This window comes from Carcharodon carcharias, chromosome 8 (assembly GCF_017639515.1).
Source record: "Carcharodon carcharias isolate sCarCar2 chromosome 8, sCarCar2.pri, whole genome shotgun sequence".
In the NCBI taxonomy this organism is placed as follows: Eukaryota; Metazoa; Chordata; class Chondrichthyes; order Lamniformes; family Lamnidae; genus Carcharodon; species Carcharodon carcharias.
In genome coordinates, this window is record NC_054474.1 from 85,586,806 (window position 1) to 85,612,747 (window position 25,942).

The following is a 25,942-nucleotide window of genomic DNA, read 5'->3' on the forward strand; positions in this document are numbered from 1 at the left end:
GGTCCACTCCTCCATCACCCCCTACACCTCAACCCCCTCCCACGGCACCTTCCCATACAACCGCAGAAGGTGCAACACCTGCCCCTTTACTTCCCCTCTCCTCACTGTCCAAAGGCCCAAACACTCCTTTCAAGTGAAGCAGCTTTTCACTTGCACTTCCCTCAATTTAGTCTACTGCATTCGCTGCCCCAAATGCGGTCTTCTCTACATTGGAGATACCAAACGCAGACTGGGTGACCACTTTGCAGAACACCTTCGGTCTGTCCTCAAGCATGACCCAGACCTCCCTGTCATTTGCCATTTCAACACTCCACCCTGCTCTCATGCCCACATGTCCGTCCTTGGCCTGCTGCATTGTTCCAGTGAAGCTCAACGCAAACTGGAGGAGCAGCACCTCATCTTCCGACTAGGCACTTTACAGCCTTCTGGGCTTAATACTGAGTTCAACAACTTCAGATCATGAACTCTCTCCTCCATCCCCACTCCCTTTCCAATCCCCCTTTGTTCTAATAAGTTATATATTTTTTTAATATATTTTTCTTTTCCCACCTATTTCTATTATTATTTTTAATTGATTTCTATCCATTGTTTTATCTCCACCTTTTAGCCTATTTTGATCCCTTCCCCCTACCCCACCCCCACTAGGGCTATCTGTCACTTGCTCGTCCTACTTTCTACCCTTACCGTGGCCATTAGTACATCCTTTAGCTAATATCACCACCATCAACACCCCTTTGTTCTTTTGTCTATGACATCTTTGGCAATCTCTTCTTTGCCTCCACCTACCACTGGCCCTCTATCGAGCTCTACTTGTCCTTCCCCCCTTAAACAGCTTATATTTCACCTCATTTCTATTTATCTTTAGTTCTGATGAAGAGTCATATGGACTCGAAATGTTAACTCTGTCTTCCTCTCCACAGATGCTGTCAGACCTGCTGAGTTTTTCCAGCTATTTTTGTTTTTGTTTTTCTTTCAGATTTTCAGCATCCACAGTATTTCGCTTTTATCTAGCCTGATCATGTCCATTTACCTTTCTTGGCCTGTAGATATCAGAAAGAACAGCCTGGAAGATATGTTAATAGCAAGAACATGTTACTAGGAGATCGTGCATGTGGTCTAATGAGACATAATAAATACTTGAGGTGCGAACCATCGGATTGAAGTGCAGAGGCAACTTGGCTCACCATCCTGAGGAATCAAATCGATGGCGAATTAGAAATGCATTTTTCTGAGAACATTTAAGGATCCTTTGTAGTGCATTGAGTGGGTTTACCCAAGAAAGAACTGACCTGTGCTCAGTAGAAGGAGCAATTCATGTAATTAAACTGATCACCGCGGTTAATCAGGAATGCCAGATTTCAAACGCTTTCTGCTTGGCTAAAGTTTCAAAGTGCTGCCTGCCCATCTGTTTAAACATTCTTGAGCTTAGGAGTTGCTTGGACAGTGGTGGGGTTGGGGGTTTGGCCGTATGAAGCAGTACCTTGGAATCCATTCAACCGATTCCCTAAACAGCACTGCAAGGTGCACAGAATGCATGTTATAACAGAAAATTTTGTCTATTTAGAAGAAAACAGCAAGGCAAAATGAACTTGCATTTCTAAAATGTCAATCATGTCTTTCGCACCAAAACATTTTGTGGTCAATTAATTTATTTTGAAGTTACTGTTGTAGTATAGGAAGCCCAGCAGCCGAGCTGTGCACAGCAAGATCCCATAAACAGCAATGTGATAATGACCAGATTATTTCAGTGATATTTTCTGAGGGAAAAATATTGCCCAGGTGGGCAGGGAAAACTCCCAGCTCTTCCTCGAATAGTGGCATGGGATTTTTTACATCCATCCGAAAGGACAGATGGGACCATGGTTTAACATTTCATCTGAAAGACAGTACGTTGAATGGTATAACGTGCTGAAGTGTCATCTTAAATAATTTCTCCAGGTTGGACTTGGATCCATAGCCTTCTGATTCAGAGGCGAGACTGACTGCTACCAATCAACCAAGTCTGTCACCAAAAAAATCCTCCTCCTTTGAGGGTGATGGATGCTTTCTTAAATGTTGTGTTCCCAATCCTAACCTTGACAAGGTGGTGAGGCATCAGCATCCTTTCTGCAATGGGGTGGGGAGTAGGGCGGAGAAATGAAAAAGAGAAAGACCGTTTGTCCCTTTGGGAATCATGAATGCAAACACAAAGAAGCTACACAATAGGGGATCTATAAAATCACAGAGCAACAGCTACACAGTTTAATCAACTTGACCCTCTTCATCACAAAAACAGAATTACCTGGAAAAACTCAGCAGGTCTGGCAGCATCGGCGGAGAAGAAAAGAGTTGACATTTCGAGACTCGAAACGTCAACTCTTTTCTTCTCCGCCGATGCTGCCAGACCTGCTGAGTTTTTCCAGGTAATTCTGTTTTTGTTTTGGATTTCCAGCATCCGCAGTTTTTTGTTTTTATATCTGTTTTGACCCTCTTCATTCCAGGCTGAATCCACACTCCCCACATTAGTACCGTTTGTTACAGGATAATAGATGGCTGGCAGTGAGTTGCCAGGCAGAAATTCAGTTGTGCAATTCATAACCTGAGAGCAAAGTTTGAGGGCTGTATGGACATCAACCAAGCATCAGGATTGATCATACTGTTGTAAGCACGTTCGGCAGATGTTTGTTCTTTGTAACATGTAGCCAGTTAAACACTGGAGGATGAAATTGGTTAACGCCAGCACGTGAAATGGATTCATGGTGAACTGGCAGCCAATTTTTCATCGTGCCAGTTTTTTTTATTTTCCATTGATGTAGAAAATATTGCCAAATTTTGTCATTTCAACCAAAAACATGCAGCAGTGAGACAAAGAAATGAGTTTCCAAAAAGGGACAGAACAATTGTTCTGTGCAGTTCTTTGGAAAGATTGGGTGTGGTGAAAAAACTGACTGCTGATTCATTGCATGCCCGTTTTCTGCTGCTGGCATAGACCAATTTCATCCCTTTTTTTTTACGATGACATTGAATTTGGTTGAGGTAAATTATACAGGTCCAGAGGCAGTAGTAGTTTGTGTTGTTCCTAGGAGGTAGACTACTTAAGGGGAAAAACTCTATGTCCATGTCTGGCAAACTTCTGCTGTTTGGCAAAGGGAGGAGAGGTACATGGCATATTTATCATGGCTCAATGTTTCATTTTGATGCAATTTATCTGTATGTGGTGAACCTTCCTTTGTTTGGGAACACTTATTCACGTCAATGCATGTGGCCCTTTATGAAAACATCCCCTGTTTCTTATCAACCTGTCTTATTTTTTTCAGTGATCTGGACAAGAACAACATCACACGGATTTCCAAGACCGACTTTGTTGCGCTGAAGAATCTTCGAGTTTTGTAAGTAAAATCCAGCTCATGATTGAGCCCCTCCCGTTAATTTGGAAATGGCCATAAAACTAAAGGCTGCTTTTAATTCTGTCTTTTTTTTCCTCCTGCATTCTTTGCGCTATTATGAATTATGAGGCCAGAGATTTATGTCGTAAACCAATGGTGCTTCCAAGAGCTGTGCTAAGAACAGCTGAAACTTATATCACCCAGTGTCTTCGTCAGTCATCAAGCAGAGGCCTTTTCATCTTCTGTTTGGTCTGGATAGGAGCCAAGGTCCCATGCATGAATGGCATGGTAACCTACTGTACCATCTACTCTCACCAGAAATGCACTAACAGTGCTTCTGCCTTTCATGCAAAGGAAACATAGCAACTTGCAAGCAATGTGCTGTGACTCCTGGGAGAATAGTGTATTTTATCCAGTACAGTTTTTCAGGACATTCTAATTGATTGGCTGTCCAAACCAGCTGATCCTCCAAGCATGCCACACGAATATCATTATTTCATCAAGCCAACTATCAGTTTACTTGCTGAATTAATATTATTTAATACACTACAATCTTTGGGAATCACATTCAATAAGCTATCTAAAATTTTCATTAATCACAGCCTGTATTTCTGAAATCATTTGGATTAAAGGCATCCATTCCAGAGTATACACAAACTGTGAACAATACCTTACAAAGTAGCAATACAGTTGCAACATTTTTGCACTGCTTTTCACTTTGCATTTAGTTTGGCTCAGATTTTGAGATCAAAGACAAGCAAGGAACAGCCCTTGCCACTGACCTTGAAGCAATTGCCCACAAATATATAGCAAGCTCCGTGGTGATAATCTCCCTTATTTCATTCTGGCATCAGCTATAGGGAATTTCTGGTGTTCAGGAGAAGTAAATCATTGAGCAATTTGAGCAGCCAGTAATACTGAAGGATTCTCATGGATAGCAAACCAGGAAGTGAAAAAAACACTAATTATCATTCATTTTTTAATTATTTTACAGAAAGCGAAATAAAGTTTGGGACATACACATGGGATTAAAGCAGAAGATGAAATATAATCAAACTTTAAAGAAATATTTTGTATAATTTTAAAATAAGCATGGAGTTTTTTTTATCACGAATAGAGGGAATTACACCCCAGATTTCTAAAATTATTTTTTCAGGGCCAGCATGGTTGTTCAGAAGTAATTATGACTTAGTAACCAATTAAAAACTCCTCGTTAGTAACCCATTAAAAACACCTCATTCAACAAGGCTTAACATTTTCAATGCTCTTTATACTAAGAATAGCGCACAGTGTCATTCATGTCAAATCATTGATTTCTTTGCTGATTTTGGCTATGAAGGATGCGACAGTACACTGCGGGGGTGCAGCATATCACTGACAGCAATTTCTGATTTCCACATTTAACTGTGCATATGTGGATGACAGAAGTTGCTGTCAATTTTACAGAGCAGTGTGCTGACAGATGCCGCCATTACAAACATAAAATCTGTTTAAAGTGTACAGCAGAAATAGAGGAAACCATGCAGTATAAGATGTCATGGAACTGGTAGCCCTAGATTTACATCCAAAACAACAAATAAACATTGCTAAACACAAATTTTTCCTTCAATTTTCCTGTCCCCAATTTTAAACATAATTCTTTTGACTGGATTCTGTGGAGACCTCATATGTTAAGAGTTGTTGTTTCAGTCTTACCCAACAATCACGTACCCACAATTTTTAGCAGAGGTCAGTGAATAAAAATTTAGAACAGAAGCTCTGTTAATCCTGGACACACGAGCCAAATGGTGTGCCCCATATCTCATAAAAAGATCAGTTAAACAAGAATATTTTATATACAATTTCACTTATGGCAGTAGCTCTGCCCAGAAGCTCAATAATGGTTACTGCAACATAGACATAATAGGTGCAGGTAACAGCTCTGCCTGTACATCAGATGGCACTGTTCCTAGAATATATTCCTAAATTAGCTTTTACCTGCTTCAGTGCAGCAATATCCCTTAAAATCTATTGAGATCAGCTAACTCAGCACACGACAGAATATAAACCTGTAATCTTGTGGTCTGTATGGCTCAGCACTCCTCTGTGCAGTGCCTTTGAGCACAGAACTGTCAAGAGAACATTGTGCAGAGTTTAAAAAAATGTTTTAAAGTTTAATTAAAAAATATGTGTGTTAATGATGGTCACCATTGTAAATAGAATTCTAACCACTTTAACTGAGATCTGGCAACACTGTCCTTCTGGCATTGACACGAGCAGTAAAATTATTGCATGACATTTGGCATTACTCTGGGAGGATGGGATGGTACAATAGTTTACGATACTGTCCATTTAGTTCTGGTTGTTGAATACAGTCCATACTAATAGGATATCTCCTGTCCTTACTAACCCCACCTGGAATGAATCTGGCAGCGAAGCAAATGCCTGTATCAGTTTATTGCTTTTGCACTATTGTTTTATTACACATAGTTGCAGAGACAGAAGAAAGGGAAGGACATAATTTCTTTATCTCTCTCTCCTCTTGGCCCTTGAATCACAAGCATTAATATAACACTGAAATCTGATAAAATCCTGAACGTTAACAACACTCTAGTCTCGGTCTAGCTCCTGGTAGCCATTGGACCCACTATTTGCATTAGCTTACCAGTGGTATTACAAGATGTAGTTAAGGCGCAGTTTTTGGAGCACCTTGTCTGTGTCGCCCCTGACGTGGCAATATTTGATGCTGATACCAGGAGCAAAAAATGGACAATCTTTCTCTGTCCAGTACCATTTGCACCAGAATACAAAATACTTTCTCAGAGCACAAGTTCACTATTTTCAACAAAATATTGTCAAGAGTTGCACGTGCAAAAATCTGGTGTCACTGGAATTTATCCTCTTGTAAGCAAATGGCTCTTTGATTACCAAAGATGTTAATTGGGTTGTTGGAGGATGGAAATACAGGTTCGGCCAGAACAATCTTTTGAGACTCATTGAAAAGGTTGAAAATCAAAAAAAAAATTTTAAATTTGAAGAGTTGTAGCATGACTAAATATTGCTGCCATTTTTGATTAGAGCATGCTGATTCTGATGGCAATGTCCATGGTTGGACTTTTATATTAGAGGCATTGTCACTACACAGTGTCATTGATTAGAAAATCATTTTATCTCTACTTTGGAGCCAAAAATAGAAAGAAAAAGACGGTCCAAAACTGACCATTTTATCTATTTTGTTGCAGACATCTTGAGGAGAACCAGATCAATGTTATTGAAAGAGGAGCCTTTCAGGATCTGAAGCAATTAGAAAGACTGTGAGTTACTTTTTGCACCCCACTGATGAATCACTTTTATGACATATTTCACAGCTTACATCCCTCTCTCCTCTCTCTGTTCTCTGGGTTACATCAAACTTTTCAGCTTCTTACATTGAGAGCATTCTTTACTTGTAAATGGAAAGTGCCATCAGAAAGTGCTATAAGTCTGTAGCTTGCGGCGGGAATTGGATAAATATTTGAAAGGGAAAAATTGCAGGACTATGGTGAAAGGGCAGGGGAGTGCGGCTAATTGGTAAATCTTGCAAATGGTCAGCACAGGTGTGATGGACTGAGTAGTCTCCTTGTTTGCTCGCTGATTCTAGACTATTTCCCCCTCAGTACATGGCCTCCTCCTGTGAGGTATGATTATATGGTTTTAGTTTTTGAAAGCATTCTTTTTTTTAGAAAAGTCACATTTTCAAAAGTTTGGTGGAGACCCTGACAGCATTGTGAAGATTATGATTATTTCAAGAATAGGTCATTATATTTGTGATAGACTGAATAAATAATTTTACAGACTGAATAAATAGTGTTGCCTGTATCTCCCAATCCTGCTGCACAAAATTAAATATAGGACAATAGAGAACTGGTGGGAGATTATGTGGCAATAACCCAATGTAACCGATTGAAACACTCCCAGCCATTTGTTATCAATTCTAATACATAATGTCAATTTAACAGGGGAACCTCAATTATCTGCCATAATGGAACAGACCTCCACTTGATAGATCCATGCAAATTGGCAGATAATTGAGTCCCCTATATTTAGACTGACACACACTGAGCTTTTTTTAGTTTCTGATTGTTCTGTTTAGATTACTTAATCAAGTTCTTGGTATTGTTTTCCTTTCTAAAAATTCTTGAGGAGAGAAGTATTGTCAATCTGTGTCTGCACAGTCTTCCAGATCTGAGGTTCAAATTTCCACTGGTCTCTTGACTTAACACCAGATATCAGAGGTGCAAGGTTAATAAATTCTATCAGGTACTGGACATCCAGATAACAACTCCTTATCCCGTGGGATCAAGAATGCAGAGCCTGTAAAAATCAATTCAAAACGCTCAGTTGCAAAACTAAGCTTGGACTCTGACTGGCCTCACACCTCCCACTGAAACTCTGACAGATAATTGAAAGTGTGGATTATAGCAGTGGATAATTGAGGATCTATTGCCCTTAATTCTTTAATATGCACAATTTCATTATTCTGCTTCTTTCCTTCTACATCGCATGAATGGCAGACATGGTGCGATATTGGTAATAGGATAATAAATATTAAAATTAGCAGAGGAGCTGAAGATGTATAGCAAAATTCACCAGCTCTAGCTTATATTGGAGAATATAAATGTGCAATATTACAATATACTGTAGATAATAGTCAAGATTATCATCTAAATTATATTGTAAAGTACTGCCCATTGTGTACGATGTATTATTGGTACATGTTAACATACTGTGCACAGTCTAATCTATGCTATCCAGCATAAGAACAAAACATGCTACTTACTAAGTAAATGTTTTAACATACCCCTGTCTGTGAGTCCTAGATTTAAATGTACTGAATTATGGTATGTGGTATGGTATATAAATCAAATGCTATGAAATTACTAAATTGCTGTAAAGTTCCTCTCGATAATTTAAATTATTTTGCATTTATTGACTTTACTTAACATTCAAATTATTTCAAACAATTCTATAATGCAGTCAATTACCCTATGATTCTCCTCAAGTTGTGATTATTTATTATAATTAGATCTTGTCTCCTTAAAAGGACAAGCCAAGTTATATGCAGATTACTTAGCAGCAGAATAGTTCCTTCAGTGTTATGAAGTATAATCCTCTAGTCCTTTAAGGCACCTTGAAGTGATTGTTCAGATCAACGTTCATTATAGTTTATAGAACCCATCTGATTTTCATTCTATCGGATGGGGTCTATAATGGGTGAGTGATCCAGTAGATTATTGCCCATGCCTTTCAAATTAGTATGAGCCACATGATGGGAGAGCCAATTCTTCTTCTCGATATAAAAATGTTCCTTTCATCACATTTCCATCACACTTCAAATATTACAACTCAGATGTCACACTCCAAAATACCACAGTTTGCTAGAGTTGCAAAAATAATCCTTAAAAAGAGCCAATGTTGGATTTTCCTGACTTGGAGACAAACATTTATTGCGAGTGCAATTAACCTCTTCATAACTCCAGGAATTCAAAAGATGCTTAATTGTCTGAAATTGCTTATTTAGAGCACATGTCCATACACGTACTTCAACAGTGGCATTAATGGCATGTACCAGGTAAATGTACCAGACAATTATGACTATGCTGCGGACAACTCATGAGTAATAACATATCAGCAGAAGTAATGCAAGAATAGGAAGAGGCCATATAGGCTGTCAAGCGTATTCAATCATTTGATTCAAAGCTGATACATCTTTATATATACATGACTTGCACCTTGTGTATGCAACACATTTAAATGTGTCACACACCCATTATATTAACTCAAATATCTCATTTGTAAAACAGAAACAATTGTGAAGATTAGAATGTTATCGATGAATAAGCACCATCTAACAAAAAGGTGAAGCGAGATCTAACTAAAGTCAGTATGTGATTATTCATGGAAATTCAAGGGATAGACCATACCACAGTGGCAAAGTAAGTTTTATAGCAGGAATGTCTTCAATGATCTTCTGCTATGATTTCAACAAAAGATCAGTGTAAATCTTCTTTCTGCACTTGGCTGAGTTTTCCAAAAAAGTTTCTGTGACCAATCAGGAACTCCCACCTCCTGCTTCCCCCACCCTGCAGAAATTCTCGGCAGTGGGTGCACTTCATGATATGTCCATAGCTCATGTTGTTATAACACATCACAGTGTGACAGGGCATTTGCTAATGTTTTTAAAATGAAAGATTTGAAATTTAGTCCACTTCAAAAAAAAGCAGAAATTGAGGAACAATGTACATAATCAATAGCTGACCAAACTGTGCCCAGTAATCACTAAATCACAGATTTGTTCAGTGTGTCCAATAGGGCATACAGCATTTTGATATGCACCTTGTTAGCACCGCTTAAGTGGTCAATATCACTGAGCATCATAAATGACGACCATCCATGCTAACCAGGCCTTGTGGGCATAACCATGAACATCCTTGCACTTCAGATGTCAGGCTGTGAGCTGGAACACACGTGTGTCGCTCAAGATGGTATGTTTGTACCATCTTTTGTCCATTTTAGTGGGGATGGGAATTAAACAGAATGCCTAATGCACATGCCCAATCGATCCAATCATATGCATATATTGTCTTTAAAGTGCAGCAGTTGCAAAGTAAACTAACCCTTGTTATTTTTTTCACTTATTAAAATTGGCTGCACACTCCAAAACTGGACAGCCCAGTTCAAAGCTAGTTGGAAACTTGCAAAGTGCATACTCATGCATGCATTTCCTACTGAGCGGCCCTGAGGTTCTGTTTAGTTAATGATGGTAACTCTCTCTCCGTCTCTGCGGGGCTGAATTTCACAGTTCCTGACTCCACCCCATGCACTCATTCATTCATCCTCATTGTTTACAAGAAGCATTCAGCAGATTGGCCTGGAAGTGTAAACTGTCAACGCTGAACCTCTGGTATGCTGCAAGGAGCCAGCTGGAGCAGCAGACCTGCCTGGCTGTGTTAAATTCTGAATTAGTCAGGCAGTAACATAGAGCTAGGGCTGGAACGTTCTGCATAGGCATGATAGCTGGTAAAAGTGAAAAGAAATACCTTTGTGGCTGTGTGTCGGCTGTGGCCTCACATTGAAAATGTTCAAAATCCAAGTTCCTTTTGGAAAAGACAGATTTATTTTAATTAAGTGTACTGATTGTTGGCCAGACCCTGCCTGACCATTCAAGGTTAAAACGCAAAGGCCCCTTGTTCAATCCTCATCTCAAATGGTAGCTTGGGGAATTATAATCGGTGCCTCTGGATTAGGGAGCAAATAAATCAGCCAGATTCCAGTACCTGATTGCCATCCAGTGGCTTTGCTGGAGGGCTCAATGTCTATTGACATTGAGTCAGGATAATTCATAACACCCTCTCCCATGACTGTTTGCTACTCTTCCTCTCCATTTTGGATCACACAGTGTTTTTGTGCCTCCAATTCTGAACTTTCATCATTTCCTGCCCTACCTTTCTGTTTTATTTTACTGGACTGTGTGATACAGCTTCTGGTGTCTATTTATAACTTCCTAAAACAGATGAATGACTTATGAATTGAATCCACACGTACCTTGGTGTGGGTGTAGTATATATGTTTTAAAACATAACTTTTGGTGGTGTATGGGAGGGGACTGGAGTGGGGTCAGGGACATGGAGGAGTGGAAGAAGGAAGGGCTTGGGGTCTTGAATGTGATAGTGGATAATAGAAACAGTCAGTCAAGATAAGAAAATGAGGGCCCAAAAATGCAGTGTCAGTACTGTCCATATGTGGGTCTATCTCAGGGTTTTGGCTGGCAGACCCCTTACAGAGCTTTTGAGTTCACCTACAACATTTCAATTATCTCTGCTGAGAGTGATCTCTGACAATCTCCTCTACAATGCATAGAAGGGAGGGCCAGCTGAGCCTGCAAGTTCACCCATACCCCACAAAGTGTGAGTACAACACTGGATGCTAATATGAACATTCAATACTGAATTAATGCAAAACCATATTATTGTTTTGTCCACAATAAAGAAATGTCCCTAACTCCCCTGTAGCCATCGATGCGTGCCAACCATGAGATGTGCCAGTACATTTAGCTCCCTGACTAAGCACATATGAATCAAGTGAAACCAATATAATGTGAAACATTTACAAGTGCAATTTAAATTTAAAAAACACCCGTGTCATCATTGTGCTCTCAATTAGTCTTATGTTCATGGCAATGGAGTTGGAAATGAAAGTTGCGGCCATGATAAAGCCTCCCTGTTAGACCAGGAAGCTCTTTTGTAGTCTGCCCAAACCTGCTGCAATGTCAGCTGATGGCAGATTTAATCACTGAAAAGATTCCCCTGATGCATGATCACATGTTTCCAGTGCATGCTGCCGGCACTTTAAATTTTAATTGTAATCACGTGGGGAAAAAGCAGAGAGTGGAAGTGGTGCCCACTTTCTGTTCCTCTATCAGGAATGGCATGCCACAGTTAAAATTCCATACAAAGCATTTGTATTTCTGTTTTGAGGACATCCTAAAGCATGCCACTTTGTCATGGAGATAAGCAAGGGGAGATGGGAGTTCTTTTGTTTAATTTATCTGGATGTTTGCTCTGAAAGTTGATAGTTGCAGCTTAGACCTGATGCAGTGTGCAGCTCACTGAAAGGAGATGAAAGTTCATCAGGCCTGCAGTTAATCAGAGAAAATACTAACTTTATCGCTTACCGTGTGTAATACGGGTGCGGTTTAATCTCAGTTTGGATTTCGTGAGGAAAAATGATTTAGAAGATTTGCCTAGCTTGAAGCCACAGTTAACATCTGCAGGGGCCCTCCAGAGCTTTGTGGAAAAGGAAGCAATCAGCTGAGTTAGCTCGGAAACATTGAGACGGTCACCGGAACTATCACCATACGATGTATGAGCAGAAGTAGGCTATTCAGCTCATCGAGTCTGCCCCGCCATTCAATGAGATCATGGCTGATCTGATAATCCTCAACTCCACTTTCCTGCCTTTTCCCCATAAACTTTGATTCCCTTGCTGATTAAAAATCTGTCTATCTCAGCCTTGAATATATCTAATGACCGAGCCTCTACAGCCCCCTGCGATAAAAAATTCCACAGATTGACTCCCTCTTGGAGAAGAAATTCCTCCTCATCTCTGTTTTAAATGGGTGCTGCCCTTGCTCTGATGTTATGCCCTTTGGTCCTAAACTCTCCCACATCTACCCTGTCAAGCCCTCTGAGAAATGTTCCCCTAAGGACTGAGACATACACAGTCATGAGGTCTGAAACCAACATTATTACCTCAGAGAATAGCTGGGACACTGAGGAGAATTAAAGTGAATTTCAGAGGGCTGTGGCATATTTTTGGTTGGTCCCTACTGAAGGAAGATTTAACTTCAAGATTTTGTAACATATAAGAGAATTCTTTGGGGGAAACAAAACACTGTGTGCATATCATCTGTACTTATAAACTATAGTGTTAAGTTAATAATGCTTGCTATGTTTAATTCTTTTTCATACAATAAAGTTTGATTTTGTTTAAGAACATAAAATCTAGTAGCATAGCTCTGTCACTTAATCACTGGATGTTCAGATTTCTCTTTAAACATTAATGGTCCTTAACAGGATCATAACAAATGTAGAAAGTAATATTATGCACATTTAAAATGAGATTAATGCCAGCTTCCCTGAAAGCTTTCTGAAAAAGTGCATTGTGTGGTAATAAACTGATCCATATATATAAGGAAAGTTTTAACCTCTGCCCTTGGATGATGCTAAGTTAGCTGATCTCAGCTGAGATAGTCCTGTAGCAGTTTCAGAATCATCTAATGGTAGAAGAGGGAAATCAATTGAGAAGTTCCCTCTCCTGATCGTCACTCTGCGTAATGAGGATGGATGTGAGATGAAGACAGATTCGGACTCAGGCATAAAGCTCCTATTTTTAAATAACATGTTGATTGTCTAGATTTGCACACTTAGCTGCTACCACCTGTGCACCTCTACCTTATTATGAGCCAGTGCATTCAAGGAGGGAGGGTAACTGCAAGACTGTGTAAGTGGGAGGATGGCAAGGAGTTTATTGTCAGTTAAGAAGGTAGGATAATGTTATACTTGCATTGCAGCCTAATTCTTGCTTCCATCAGACAGGAAGACAGAAAAGTATGGGCTGCTTGACACAATGCGTCTTTTCCACCTCGCCAACTTTATTGTTGCTTCATGTGGACAATAGAGTGATAGCAGCAGTGGTCAAACTAGAACTCCAATCCCTTGAGGGATTTAACGAGGACACACACAGTTTCATGGTGTTATACAGGGCATTGGTTAGACCACATCTGGAGTACTGTATACAGTATATGTCTCCTTATTTGAGGAAGGATGTAAATGCATTGGAAGAAGTTCAGAGAAGGTTTATTAGACTAATACCTGGAACGGGCAGATTTTCTTATGAGGAAAGTTGGACAGGCTAGACTTGTACCCGCTGGAGTTTATAAGTGTAAGAGGCAACTTGATTGAAACATAAAAGATCCTGAGGGGTCTTGACAGGGCAGATGTGGAAAGGATGCTTCCTCTTGTGGGAGAATCTAGTACTAATGGTCCCTGTTTAAAAATTAGGGGTCGCCCATTTAAGACAGAGATGAGAATTATTTTCCATCAGAGGGTTGTGAGTCTTTAAAACTCTCTCCTCAAAAAGTGGTGGAAGCAGACACTTCGAATATTTTTGAAGCAGAGGTGGATAGATTCTTGATAAGCAAGGGGGTGAAAAGGTATTGGGGGGAGGCAGGATGTCACAATCAGATCAGCCATGATCTTATTGAATGACGGAGCAGGCTTGAGGGGCCAGGGACATATTTCTCTAATTCTAATGTTCGTATATATGAACACAGGGCAAAGAAATTTTAGCAAAGAGACAACACCATGTGTTATTCATTTTGAGACAATACAGAAGCAAGATGCATTTGGAAGTGAGAAAAATAAGTTCTGAGGGAAGGTTAAGAAAGCTAGACTTGTTTTTTTTCTGGAAAGAAGACTTAGATGTGTTCTAAGACTTTGAAAAGAGACGATAAACTGATCCAAGCTATGAGAAAAATAAACTTTACACCATGAGATTGATGTTTATTTTATGTATAAATTGTGGGAATCTCAAAATAGAGTCCAAAGACTTACTTGGAAAATCGTCAAGGCTGATGGGAGACAATTTTCTAGAGACACCAGTAAAATTTGATCCAGAATCAATCCAATTACAAAAGGTAATTTATATGTTAATTCTCTGATCAACCATGCAAATGAAGTTATAATTTCTAGTTATGATTAGATGAAAGAACCAGTTTCAGGGAATGTGCGAAGGAAAGCAACATTCTCAATCTGAGCATTTTGTCAAGGTTTAAGGGTCAGCCTTTTATAATCCAGATACCTGTCAGGTTCTTCAGTCCTCTATTTGTCATCACACTGCTAATATTAACCAAAAGGAGCTCGGTGAAGAATCATACCACATAATTTGCCATTAGATGCAGGAGTTTCAAAGAATTTATGAAGAAGAATGGTAAAGATTTTGTAAAAGCCAAATACTGTGGATGATAGAAATCTGAAACAAGAACAGAAAATCTTGGAAATGCTCTACAGGTGTGATAGCATCTGTGGAGAGAGAAACAAATTTAAGGATTCTGTTTAATGACCTTTCGTCAAATTCTGTCCTTTTATTACTTTAAGCAGTCAGAGATGTTCATTTCTTGTGTAAGCTTGGCTATTATATTACTTCAGTTGCAAATAAATTTGGCACAGCTCCTTCAGCCTGATGCATTATATTATTATCCACCTTAGTGTGATAGGAGAGTGGCATACATCTCACTTAACTTCTAGTCACGATTTACCATGATTCAAACTGAAAGCCTATTGAGCAATAGTCCCACCCAGTGTACTTGATGCATGTGAGACTTTAAGAGTGTACCAGCATCGTGTCATGAAGCTCAACCACTTTCACTTTGGCTGCCTTCGGAAGTTTCAGAAGATCAGATGGCAGGACTAAATATCGGACAAGGTGTGCTCACTTGAGCTGACATGTTGAGCATTCACATATTTAGACAGTCACAACTGAGTTGGGCTGATCATATAGTCACAATGCCTGACACCTGCTTATCAAAGCAAATCTTCCAAGAAGAGCTTAAATCTGGGGTGCACTCTCATGACGGCTAAAGGAACCGCCACTAGGACATTATGAAGCTTCACTTAGGAGTTTTGATATCGACTTTGGGTCCTGGGAGAAGCTCATCCAGGAGCTTTGCACCTGGTGAAACCAAATTTTAAAAAAGTGTGCAGCCTTCTTCGAAAGCAGTCAGAGACAGAGAGAAAACGCCAAGAAAGGAGATCCCGAGCCAGAAACTCACCCAAAACTTAATCTTCTACGTTATCCTGTCCTATTTGCAGCAGAACCTTCTGGGTATAAATCAGCTTTAGCAGTCACCTACATACCCACTGGAACCCTATCAAGACCCAGATGGATGAACATGGCCTTGTTCATCCTTAGAGACAAGGGTGACTATGATTTAAGGTGCATTGATAACCATGGAGGTGCTAAACCATGTGTTTCTTACTTTTTATTTACATCCTTTTTGCTAAAACTAGAGAACAAAGAAAAATATAACCTATCCAGTTTATGTTCTCGAAAGCCTTTAGAAAGTTAGCTGCACACTTAATTGCAGGTTTGATTGTATTGACCAACAGAAGAATAATGTTCTTTTTACACTAGTGTATTGAGAACAATTTTGAGATGCAGTTTTATTAGTTATACCATAGAGAAAGGAGAATATGTGAAGGACTCTAGTTACTGTAAAAGTAGCACATTGTGCAGTGTATAACTGAATGGCTTTAGAGACAATGCAAATGGTACTATTCTGGCTTTTAACAAAATCATTATTTACTTGTGCATTGGGACAGTGGAGTCCTGCTCATTGCAGTTCAACATAAACTGGTGGGAGAGGGGAAGTTACTGAACCTTGCAAGATTAATTATTTCTTTCCAAGGTTTTAAGGATAAGTTATGTTTTTCTTTGTTCTCTACTTTTAGCGAAAAAGATATAAGTAAAAAGCGGAAACATATGGGGTTCACTTTTCAATCCAGGATCACAATATAGTTTTGAAATGCAAAGCCCCTAATTAGGACAGAGGCAAATTGGGGGGTAGGAACTGGCTCTGGAGGGTGATTCTCAAAGGCAGACTGCAACCATGACTGACTGGGCTTGCTGTTACCTTGCAGAATGTAGCAGGCAGGAGAGCAGAGCCTTATGGTCCAAACAAGTGTCCAAATGATCAGTCACATTCTTGAGCTGCTCTGCTCAAGAGATGGCCACTGTTTGAGAACCTCAGTTCAAATTTACTTCTCTTTTCAAAACTTTAAACCAGCAGACACTGCATCCTCAACAGCTATGCACTAATGTGCCCCAGACTGTTGGCTCAGAATCCCATTCCACAGCTTTGAAAACCACCTTCTGGCCCGTTAACAAGCTCTTCAAGGAGCTAACCAGGCAGTTAATTGGAGGCGGGAGGGTTGCTGGACCCCCCACCCCGCTTTCCATTTGAAAATTGCAGTGCATTCCGGAGGCATCAGAAGACTGGTACGCCATCCGGGAACACTATTTTCAAAAAGTGCCCACATCCGACTTTCCTCCCACAGGTTATTGAAAACCCAGCCCATGGTTTTTGCAAATACTTTTACTTATGTTGACAGAATCATCTCTTGGGAAAGGTGAAAACCTTGGCATGAAACTAAAATGCAGTTTTGGACATAGTTAATGACTTGATGATCTCATTGCCTTTTTCTATTTTCAAGCATGGTATTGTGTCGTGCAAGATATTGTACCATGACAATTAAAACCCTTTAAGAAATTTATATTCCTTTTACCTATTGTATCTGACAAACATTCCCTATTTGTTCTCTTCCGTGGCAATTTAAATTGACCTCAATGAATAAATGCATCAAATGGTGGGATTCCGAGCCCTGCAGGTTAGGAAACATCTAGGTTTCATCTTTGGCCTGTGTAGGGTTAGTTGATCTGAATCGCACCGACAATCTGGATAGGCAAAGGGGGATCTCAAATTTTCCAGGGTTTTTGCTCCTGTTCACTATTCAGTGAGGTCTGATCGGAGTACTGCTGAGTGTTAGATGGGAGCATGTCCAAGCAGACTGGTGATTTTTGCTCTTTGGGCTGGAATGACATACTAGATGGCTGCTTCTGCCTATGACAGAGGTGGGGTATATGGAGAAAATAGAGGGAGGAGGGTTGAAGAGATAGCACTGACACCACTGGATACAGTCCATAATAAAATGAGCAAGCCACACAGTTTTATGGTGATCTAACCAAAGGCGTGGATGGTGTGCACAATCGGCCATGTTCGTGTTCTTGTTGTTGTAGAGAGCATCGAAAGGGCCTCTGCACGATATCATCTGAAATGTCACATTTCACCTCTCGGAGCACTCTGAGACAGATTTGAAAGGAAAGGGAGCAGGTTTATAAGAAAGCTTACAAAGCTATAAGAAAGTCAAATTATTTTGATGGCATTGCAAACCATGAGAGTCACACTTGTGACTTTTCTTAAAGTCATACAAATCTTGAGATTGCATTATGGATGGACAACACATTCCAGGTTTCACATCACTCCCATTTTACATTGTCAGAGATGTTTTCAAAAACATTCATCAAATCGGATGTTTGACAAAACTATTTTTCACCTCTCATTCTTTCTTTGCCTTCCTCTACCAGGCACTGAGATAGAAGCATCAGGTCTGAATCCTGGCCTTTGGCAATACTGCATTATATAAAATTTAACTTAGTAGAACATTATTTCTGCCAGGTCAGACTACTAAGGCTGTTGGTGCTTCAAAGAGGTGTGCAAGAGAAAATCTAGGTCTTTTATTTCATTGCTGTTTGGGGAACCTTGCTGTGCACAAACTGGCTGCTGTGTTTTACAACAGTGATTACACTTCAAAATTACTTCAATGGCTGTGCGGCATTGTGAGACTGTGAAAGGTGCTATATAAAAGCAAGTTATTTCTTCTTTAAGCATGGCCCTATCGATAAAATGCCATTCCTTTTTCTTTAACCCCCAACCCCCCACACACTCATCAGAGGCACCTGGGTTCCTCCTGCCGTGAATACAAGATTGTGATTTGTAACCTTATGTACAGGTGATCTTGGGCACAAGCTGGCATCCTGCCACTCCAAGACACATCAATCACATCAGTGGACTGAGGTGCTGCAATGATCAGAAACTTGGCCGAGCTACATTTTAAAACTTTCAGATAAGCAGAGGGAATACTATTTAAACCATCTCTGAAGCTTTGCCAATTGGTTTAGTGTGCAATTGTAATAGATATAAGACCAAGTAATTTAAATAGGGCAGAAGGTCCCAGCTTCAATTTTAAATCTGAAGCTGATTTCAGCCGAAGCTCTGTAGAGGGTAGAGAAACCTGCATTGGTGTCCTTTGGTGAGGTGCAGTCAAGATCCCACACGTAGGGCTGGATTCCCTCTGGCAGCGGGAGACAAAAATTGTGACTTTTTCCAATGTCTCCAGAGGGAAAGAGTCTCTCTTTCGGATTTTGATGGAGGCGTCCCCTTAGTTGACATGGAGACAGTTTTGCTGCCCAGACGAGGGTTGTGGGTGGTTTCTCGAAGCTGGAAGGCCAATCGGGGCCTTCCAGGTTGAAAGAATCAGCAGCCTGCAATGGATGGCAAGTAACTGAGAGGGCACTTCAACATGGAAATGCCCTATCAGCAACATTTTTAGAAATGTAAATAAAAACAGATACAGCAGCCAAGCCACCTACCACTGCAGGGGAATGCAAGAGTTGGGGGTTGGGTGGACAGCGGGGAAAATTCCTCCACAGGGCGGCCTTTGGCTGTGCTCACATAGGTAGGGAGGGAGGGCCACCAGGCCTGCCTGAAGTGCTGCCCCCCTCCACAAACACCCAATTCGAGCCTGGGCTACTGTGGGTGCCTACCACCAGGCAGTTAAACAGTCACCCATTGCATCAGCAAACTGGAGGTGACTGGAAAATCCCAGTTGGGATACATTACATTATATAACATATAGGCTCCAATAAGTTCCAATTTTCAGATATAATTGATGGCAAAAGTGGCAGCCATTTCCGGTCAAGTGGAATGTCACAAACAGCCATAAGATAACTGACTGTTTAATTGGTCTTTGGTGGCGCTGTTTGAAGCAGAAATATTGTCCAGGGTAAAGGGAGAATTAACAGTACTTTAGGAGGGAAAAAATTGAGAAATCTCTGGACTTAAAAAAAATTCAATCCACTCAAAGTTGCTCAATTAGCTGTAAACTAAATCTGACAGATACCCCCAAATCCCAGCTTTATGATCTCCATTTCAGATAACTAGTACAAGGTAAATGTGAATTTTTATCTTTCCCCTGCTTATTCCCCACTTTGTGGTACCTGTTCCATTCCAGTCCATGGCTGCTGTCATTGTAAATTCCCTGTGCTGTGTGTAGATTAATGCATTTAGTGCCAGCGCCTTGGGAATGTGCAGTAATGAAAGCGTGTCTGATCACATTACTGTACTGTGTCTGTGTCCAATCGTGCCTGTCTCTACCTCTCCTTTAATCAGCCGCCTGGATGGAAATTCCTTTGCGGTCTGATGTAGTGCAGTGGAACTAAACTAGGAGCTGATAGTGGGAAGCAGTGGGGATACACTCTTCACTAATGAGAAACACCTTGTATCTCCCACGTGCCAAGGACAGGGCAGAGTTCTGCCACTTCTTATAAATGGAATTAAGTCAGTTGGTGCTATTCTCCATTGTGCAATTTCCATCAATTACATTAAAAATTGTAAATGCAGACAGAGCAGCAGTAACCTTATGAAGGGCATCTCCCTTCCTCTGGGACAATCAATATATTCCCATCTATCTGGCTGTTTCTAGTAAGTTATGCAGTAAGAATATGAATTACCTCAAAATGTTCTCTGAACTGTACATTGGAGCTGTGCCTGTGAGTCCCTCCCTTTTTTCTTGGTCATGGAGCGCAGTTGAAGAAATGCAAATCAACAGCCAAATCTTTCAGCTCATGGAATGAGGGAAATCGAATAACCTTGTTAAAGATCTCCATTCTGCCCACCAGTGGACCATCCCAGCTCCAGCTCTGCAACATCCTCCAGCCTTATGTCGCAGTGTACATGCTCCCCTTTTCTGACTCTTGGCTCCCTTGCACCCCACCTGACTCCCACCTGAAGTTGGTGGGGATGGTAATTTTGCCAGTGAGCAGTGGTCAGAATCTGTGGCAGCAGGGTGAGGGTGGGTGTCATGCTGCTGACATCACAGAAACTCTCCTTGGCAAAGCAAGTAATGATTTGGTGTGGGGTTTGGAAACTTGTGTTCAAGGACATGGAGGCACCTCTGGTATGGGAGGCCTGAGGCCCTGTGGGACAAGAAAGCTTGAAAAAAAAATGAAAGACTCACTTACTTATCCAGGCCTCCTGTGATCAGGACCCTCACTGCCTCCTAAATGTGCTGGCAGGTTTGGGACAATGTGGAGTATGATCAGTTAGCAGGTAAATTGCCATGTGCATCCTAACAATTGGGACACAATTTTCCCATTAAAATTAAACCTGGGGTCCTCTGGGGTGAGTTGCCTTCCCTGCCTGAATTTGGGCAAGTTCAGGGTTAAGGGTTGGAGATGACCGGATCGTGTGGGAAAATCCCCCTCAACATATTAACCAGCTTTTGGCCTCCATTGTTCCCACCGGACGCTTGGGTTAAAATTGACCTTTGTATGTCAGTGAGCACTCCCAACCAGCATGCTGTATTACCATCTCTACTGATGCTAATCCAGCTCTCTCTCAACGTCAGATTGACTAGCTCCACCTAGCCTCAGATTGTATGTTACTAACTGTATCTTTACTGATGTTAATCCAATTCCCTCACACTGTTAATTCAATAACTCCTCCCCAGTCCAGCATTAGGTGTTATTGACTTTAGCTCTACTGATGTTAATCCATTTTCGTCAGGGGCAGTAATTCCACTCAGTTTGTTTCCTCCAATGATGTCATCAACACTGGTTGTTTAAATCGAAAAGCCTCAACATCAGTTTAAAGAAATCACGTTCATTGCAATCCTTTATTGTTTTTAAGAGCAAAGATGATGAGGAGTCTCTATTTTTCAGGTCAAGCCTGCATTCTTGATGTATATCAGATAGAACACAAGATGAGTTTAAAACATGACCTCCTGAAAAGACTAGGGAAATGCTGAGACATTGTTTTATTCACAAAATTTCTGGTATCTCAGCAGAGGTTGAAAGGTCAGTTCTTACTCCCTTTGAAAACAACATGAGTATTAATTGACTCTTTCTCTGTCCTTGTCTGATGATCCTGTGTTTTCTTTGTATAAAGATGTTGTATAGATTACTGCTAGCGATGTTTGATTTATCTCTGTTTCAGAGTAACCTCCCTCCTCTTCCCCTCCCCCCTTCCCCTAATTAAAGAGCATCAAAGGCTAGTCCTAATTGATATTGGTTTGCTGCCTTTAGCTTCTGAAAAAAAGTCTTTGCCTCTGTGACTTGTCAGATCTTGAATGCATTTCCCATGCCTTGTGTATTATGCAGAGAAGCTCAATACTCCAAACAAGACACAGGATCACAGACAATGTGATGTTTAGTGTAGATTTTATCTTCTGCTTTTAGCTGAAGAGATATAAAGCTGCTTCAACAGATGTGTGGTATTGTTTGTGTGTTGTAGTGGCATTGATCTAGAATGTTTGTCCCCGTCCATCTAGTTTATATTGCAATCTCATTAGCCTGCCAGTGATTTCATTTGGGTTTGTGTTGTATAGATATCCTGGAGTCTGCACAGGGTCCAATCTAGAAAGCAAAACACTTTCACTCAGAGAAGTAAAAACTCCCTGTCAAACATATTTGTGGCTGTTTAATTGTGGCATCTGATTCTTGCTCTTTAGACTTTCAGGAGTCTATGTAATGCAAAATACAAAGACAGATGCCTTGGACAGCCATACATATTTTCCTTTTTATTACTTTCTCTTGTTTCTTTCTTAATTATTCTCCTCCCATGTTATTCCTCGTCAAGTGAGTTCTGGCCTATATTATTGTAATTAATGCCATTGCCAATTTATGTCTTTTTCATGGGAGATGGGATGAATTTCCATGTGCCCAAAATCATAACTCTTTCCTCTGACCTGGCAGCCACATAACTGAGGAGTATATTCAACTTAGTTATATAATACCTTCAGACTTTCACAAGAGTGAATAAAACGTTACCTAATCACACATCTCAGAAACATCGCAAAGCACTTCATGTACAGTAAATTAGATTGAAAGGGCAAAATCTTGAGTTATATAGGCAAGGAGGAGTGTTGATTAGGAAACTGGGAGTATTACTTGTTAAAAAAATAGTGCCAGAAAATCATTAAAGTGAATTTGATACACTAGAAGTGCACCTGCACTTAGTGTATGAACAAAAGAATGGCACCACTGACAATGCAGCGCCTCTTCAAAATTGTCCTTGAGTGCCAGTTTAAGTTTTATAGAGTTCAAAGCCTTGCTGTGAGGCTCTGAGGCAGAACCTTAACCAGCTGAACCAAGTTGCTACTGTCAGTTGATGGGAATACTCTTTATTCCTCATGAGGTGAACTGAGTTGGAAACAGTCCATGATGGAGTATCTCTGTGAACCTTTGAAGGATTGGGCAGTATGGGCAAAATGACGATTACAAAGTCTGTTCATTCTGAAGGTCTTATTCATGGACTTTAACTGAACAGACAGACCTGAGCAGTGCAGAATTGGTTATTCACATTGAGCACTGGAGCCAAACCTTCCTTAAGAACCGGTTGAATGAAAGCTTAAATTGTTTTAAAGCACTGATAATTTCCTCCCACTTCCCCTGAAGTTTCACCCAGACGTGGCATTTCATAACTTTCCTGATAAGCTTTCAACCCCTTTAACTATAAGGAAGTTTATATACCTGCATAATCCAGAAACAATAGACCTGTCATCACCTCTTCCAAATCTATACAAAGCTGGCACAGAATATCTGCTTACTGCAGACTTTAGACATATCAGCTCTGACCTTTTAAACCTTGTTCTGACTGGAGCTTTACACAGAGATTCCAGTGTACTTACTGTGCACAGAACCATTGGAGCCAGGATCTCCTGCACGATAATTCAATGCTAAACGGAGCAGGCAGGGCCAGATTGGAATTCATCTGTGAAGTTGATTTTAATTAGTTTTAAAAGGTGTTCAGGATGGGTGGATGGTTTTCATTATCTCACTTAGAATAAAGGCGAGTATTCATTCAATTGGATGAATTAAGCTTTATTTACAATTCTCCACGCATCCAGTGCCATCTTGTTGTGTAAGTACTTTCTGTCTAGCGCCTTTCCTTTTAACTTTGCTGTTGTATCTCTTTTTTTTCACCCTCCTAGAAAAAAACATGGCTGCTTGGGAAGAGAGAAATGCGTGACCAGACCTGTCACTTCCTTCCTGTAGCTGCCACTCACTGAAGAAACAAATTTGATCCAGATTTCCTCCTCTCTTATGTTAATAGCTTGTGTTTTCATTCCTTATTTGCTATGGAATCTCTGTATTTTATGAAGGGTGCATTTGGAGATTAGCACTGACTGTTGAAATATCAGCCTCAATTTTCCATTTGGGCCCTACTACTTTGCAGACATAAATTGGGGGGACTGCCATTATTTCTGATCATCACAGTAAACAGGCATCTTTTGCAAGTGCAGGCAAAATAATGTCCCACTTTTTGCCATTTCCAACTCATTTGCCTTCTGCTTCTTGAGTTTCGTTTTATTGAAGGGATGTGGGCATTGCTGGCTAGGCTAGCATTTATTGCCAACTCCTAATTGTCCTTGAGAAGGTGGTGGTGAGCTGCCTCTTGAACTGCTGCAGTCCCTATGGTGTAGGTACACCCACAGTGCTGTTAGGAAGGGAGTTCCAGGATTTTGACCCAGGAACAGCGATATATTTCCAATTCACGATGGGTAAGTGGCTTGGAGGGGAACTTGCAAGTGGTAGTTTTCCTATGTATCTGCTGCCCTTGTCCTTCTAAATAGTAGTGGTCATGGGTTTGTAAGTTGCTGCCTAAGGAGCCTTGGTGAGTTTCTGCAGTGCATCTTGTAGATTGCCACCACTGTTCATCAGTGGTGGAGGGAATGAATGTTTGTGGATGCGGTGCCTATTAAGTGGGCTTTTTTGTCCTGGATGGTGTCAAGCTTCTTGAGTGTTGTGGGAGCTGCACTCATCCAGCCGAGTGGAGAATATTCCATCACACTCCTGACTTGTGCCTTGTAGATGGTCGTCAGGCTTTGGGTAGTCAGGTGGTGAGTTACTCGCTGCAGGATTCCTAGCCTCTGACCTGCTCTTGTAGCCACAGTATTTATATGGTGAGTCCAGTTCAGTTTTTGGTCAATGGTAACCCCCAAAATATTGATAATGGGGGATTCAGCGATTGTAATGCCACTGAATGTCAAGGGGCGATGATTAGATTCTCTCTTGTTGGAGACGGTCATTGCCTGGCACTTATGTGGCATGAATGTTACTTGCCACTTGTCCAGGCCTTACTGCATTTGGACGTAGACTGCTTCAGTATCTGAGGAGTCGTGAATGGTGCTGAACATTGTGCAATTATCAGCGAACATCCTCCTTCTGACTCTATGATGGAATGAAGGTCATTGATGAAGCAGCTGAAGATGTTTGGGCCTAGGACACTATCCTGAGGAACTCCTGCAGTGATGTCCTGGAACTGAGATGATTGACCTCCAACAACCACAACCACCTTTCTTTGTGCTAGGTATGATTCCAACCAGCGGAGATTTCTCCCCCAATTTCTATTGACACCAGCTTTGCCAGGGCTCCTTGATGCCACACTCGGTCAAGTGATGTCTTGATGTCAAGGGCAGTCACTCTCACCCCACCTCTGGAGATCAGCTCTTTTGTTCATGTTTGAACCAAAGCTGTAATGAGGTCAGGAGCTGAGTGATCCTGACGGAATCCAAACTGAACATCAATTAGGTTATTCTAAACCAAGTGCCGCACTGTTGATGACCTCTCCCATCACTTTACTGGTGATCAAGAGTAGACTGATGGGCGGTAATTAGCCAGATTGGATTTGTCCTGCTTTTTGTGTACAAGACACACCTGGGCAATTTTCCACATAGCCAGGTAGATGCCAGTGTTGTAGCTGTACTGGAACAGCTTGGCTAGGGCCGTGGCAAGTTCTGGAGCCCAAGTCTTCAGTACTATTGCTGGGATATTGTCAGGTCCATAGCCTTTGCACTATCCAGTGCCTTCAGCCTTTTCTTGATATCACTTGAAGTGAATCACATTGGCTGAAGACTGGCATCTGTAATGCTGGGGACCTCCAGAGGAGGCTGAAGTAGATCATCCACTCGGCACTTCTAACTGAAGATTGTAACAAATACTTCAGCCTTCTCTTTTGCACTGATATACTGGGCTTCCCCATCATTGAGGATGGGGATATTTGCTGAGCTTCCTCCTCCAATGAGTTGTTTAATTGTCCACCACCATTCACAGCTGGATGCGGCAGGACTATAGAGCTTAGACCTGATCCATTGGTTGTAGGA

At 40.9% G+C, this 25,942-nt stretch overlaps 1 protein-coding gene across 2 annotated transcripts in view; it reads left to right on the plus strand.

Annotated features, from left to right (window-relative positions):
* The window catches only part of LOC121280945 (slit homolog 3 protein-like), a 738,609-nt gene that overhangs the window by 38,411 nt on the left and 674,256 nt on the right, over window positions 1-25,942 (plus strand). The window contains exons 2-3 of one of the 2 annotated variants that reach the window (XM_041193415.1): window positions 3,297-3,368; window positions 6,587-6,658. In XM_041193415.1, coding sequence (XP_041049349.1) covers window positions 3,297-3,368; window positions 6,587-6,658 — 144 coding nt within the window. Of the gene's footprint in view, window positions 1-3,296; window positions 3,369-6,586; window positions 6,659-9,187; window positions 9,320-25,942 lie in introns of those variants that run through there. The other variant, XM_041193416.1, reaches the window with a different exon arrangement.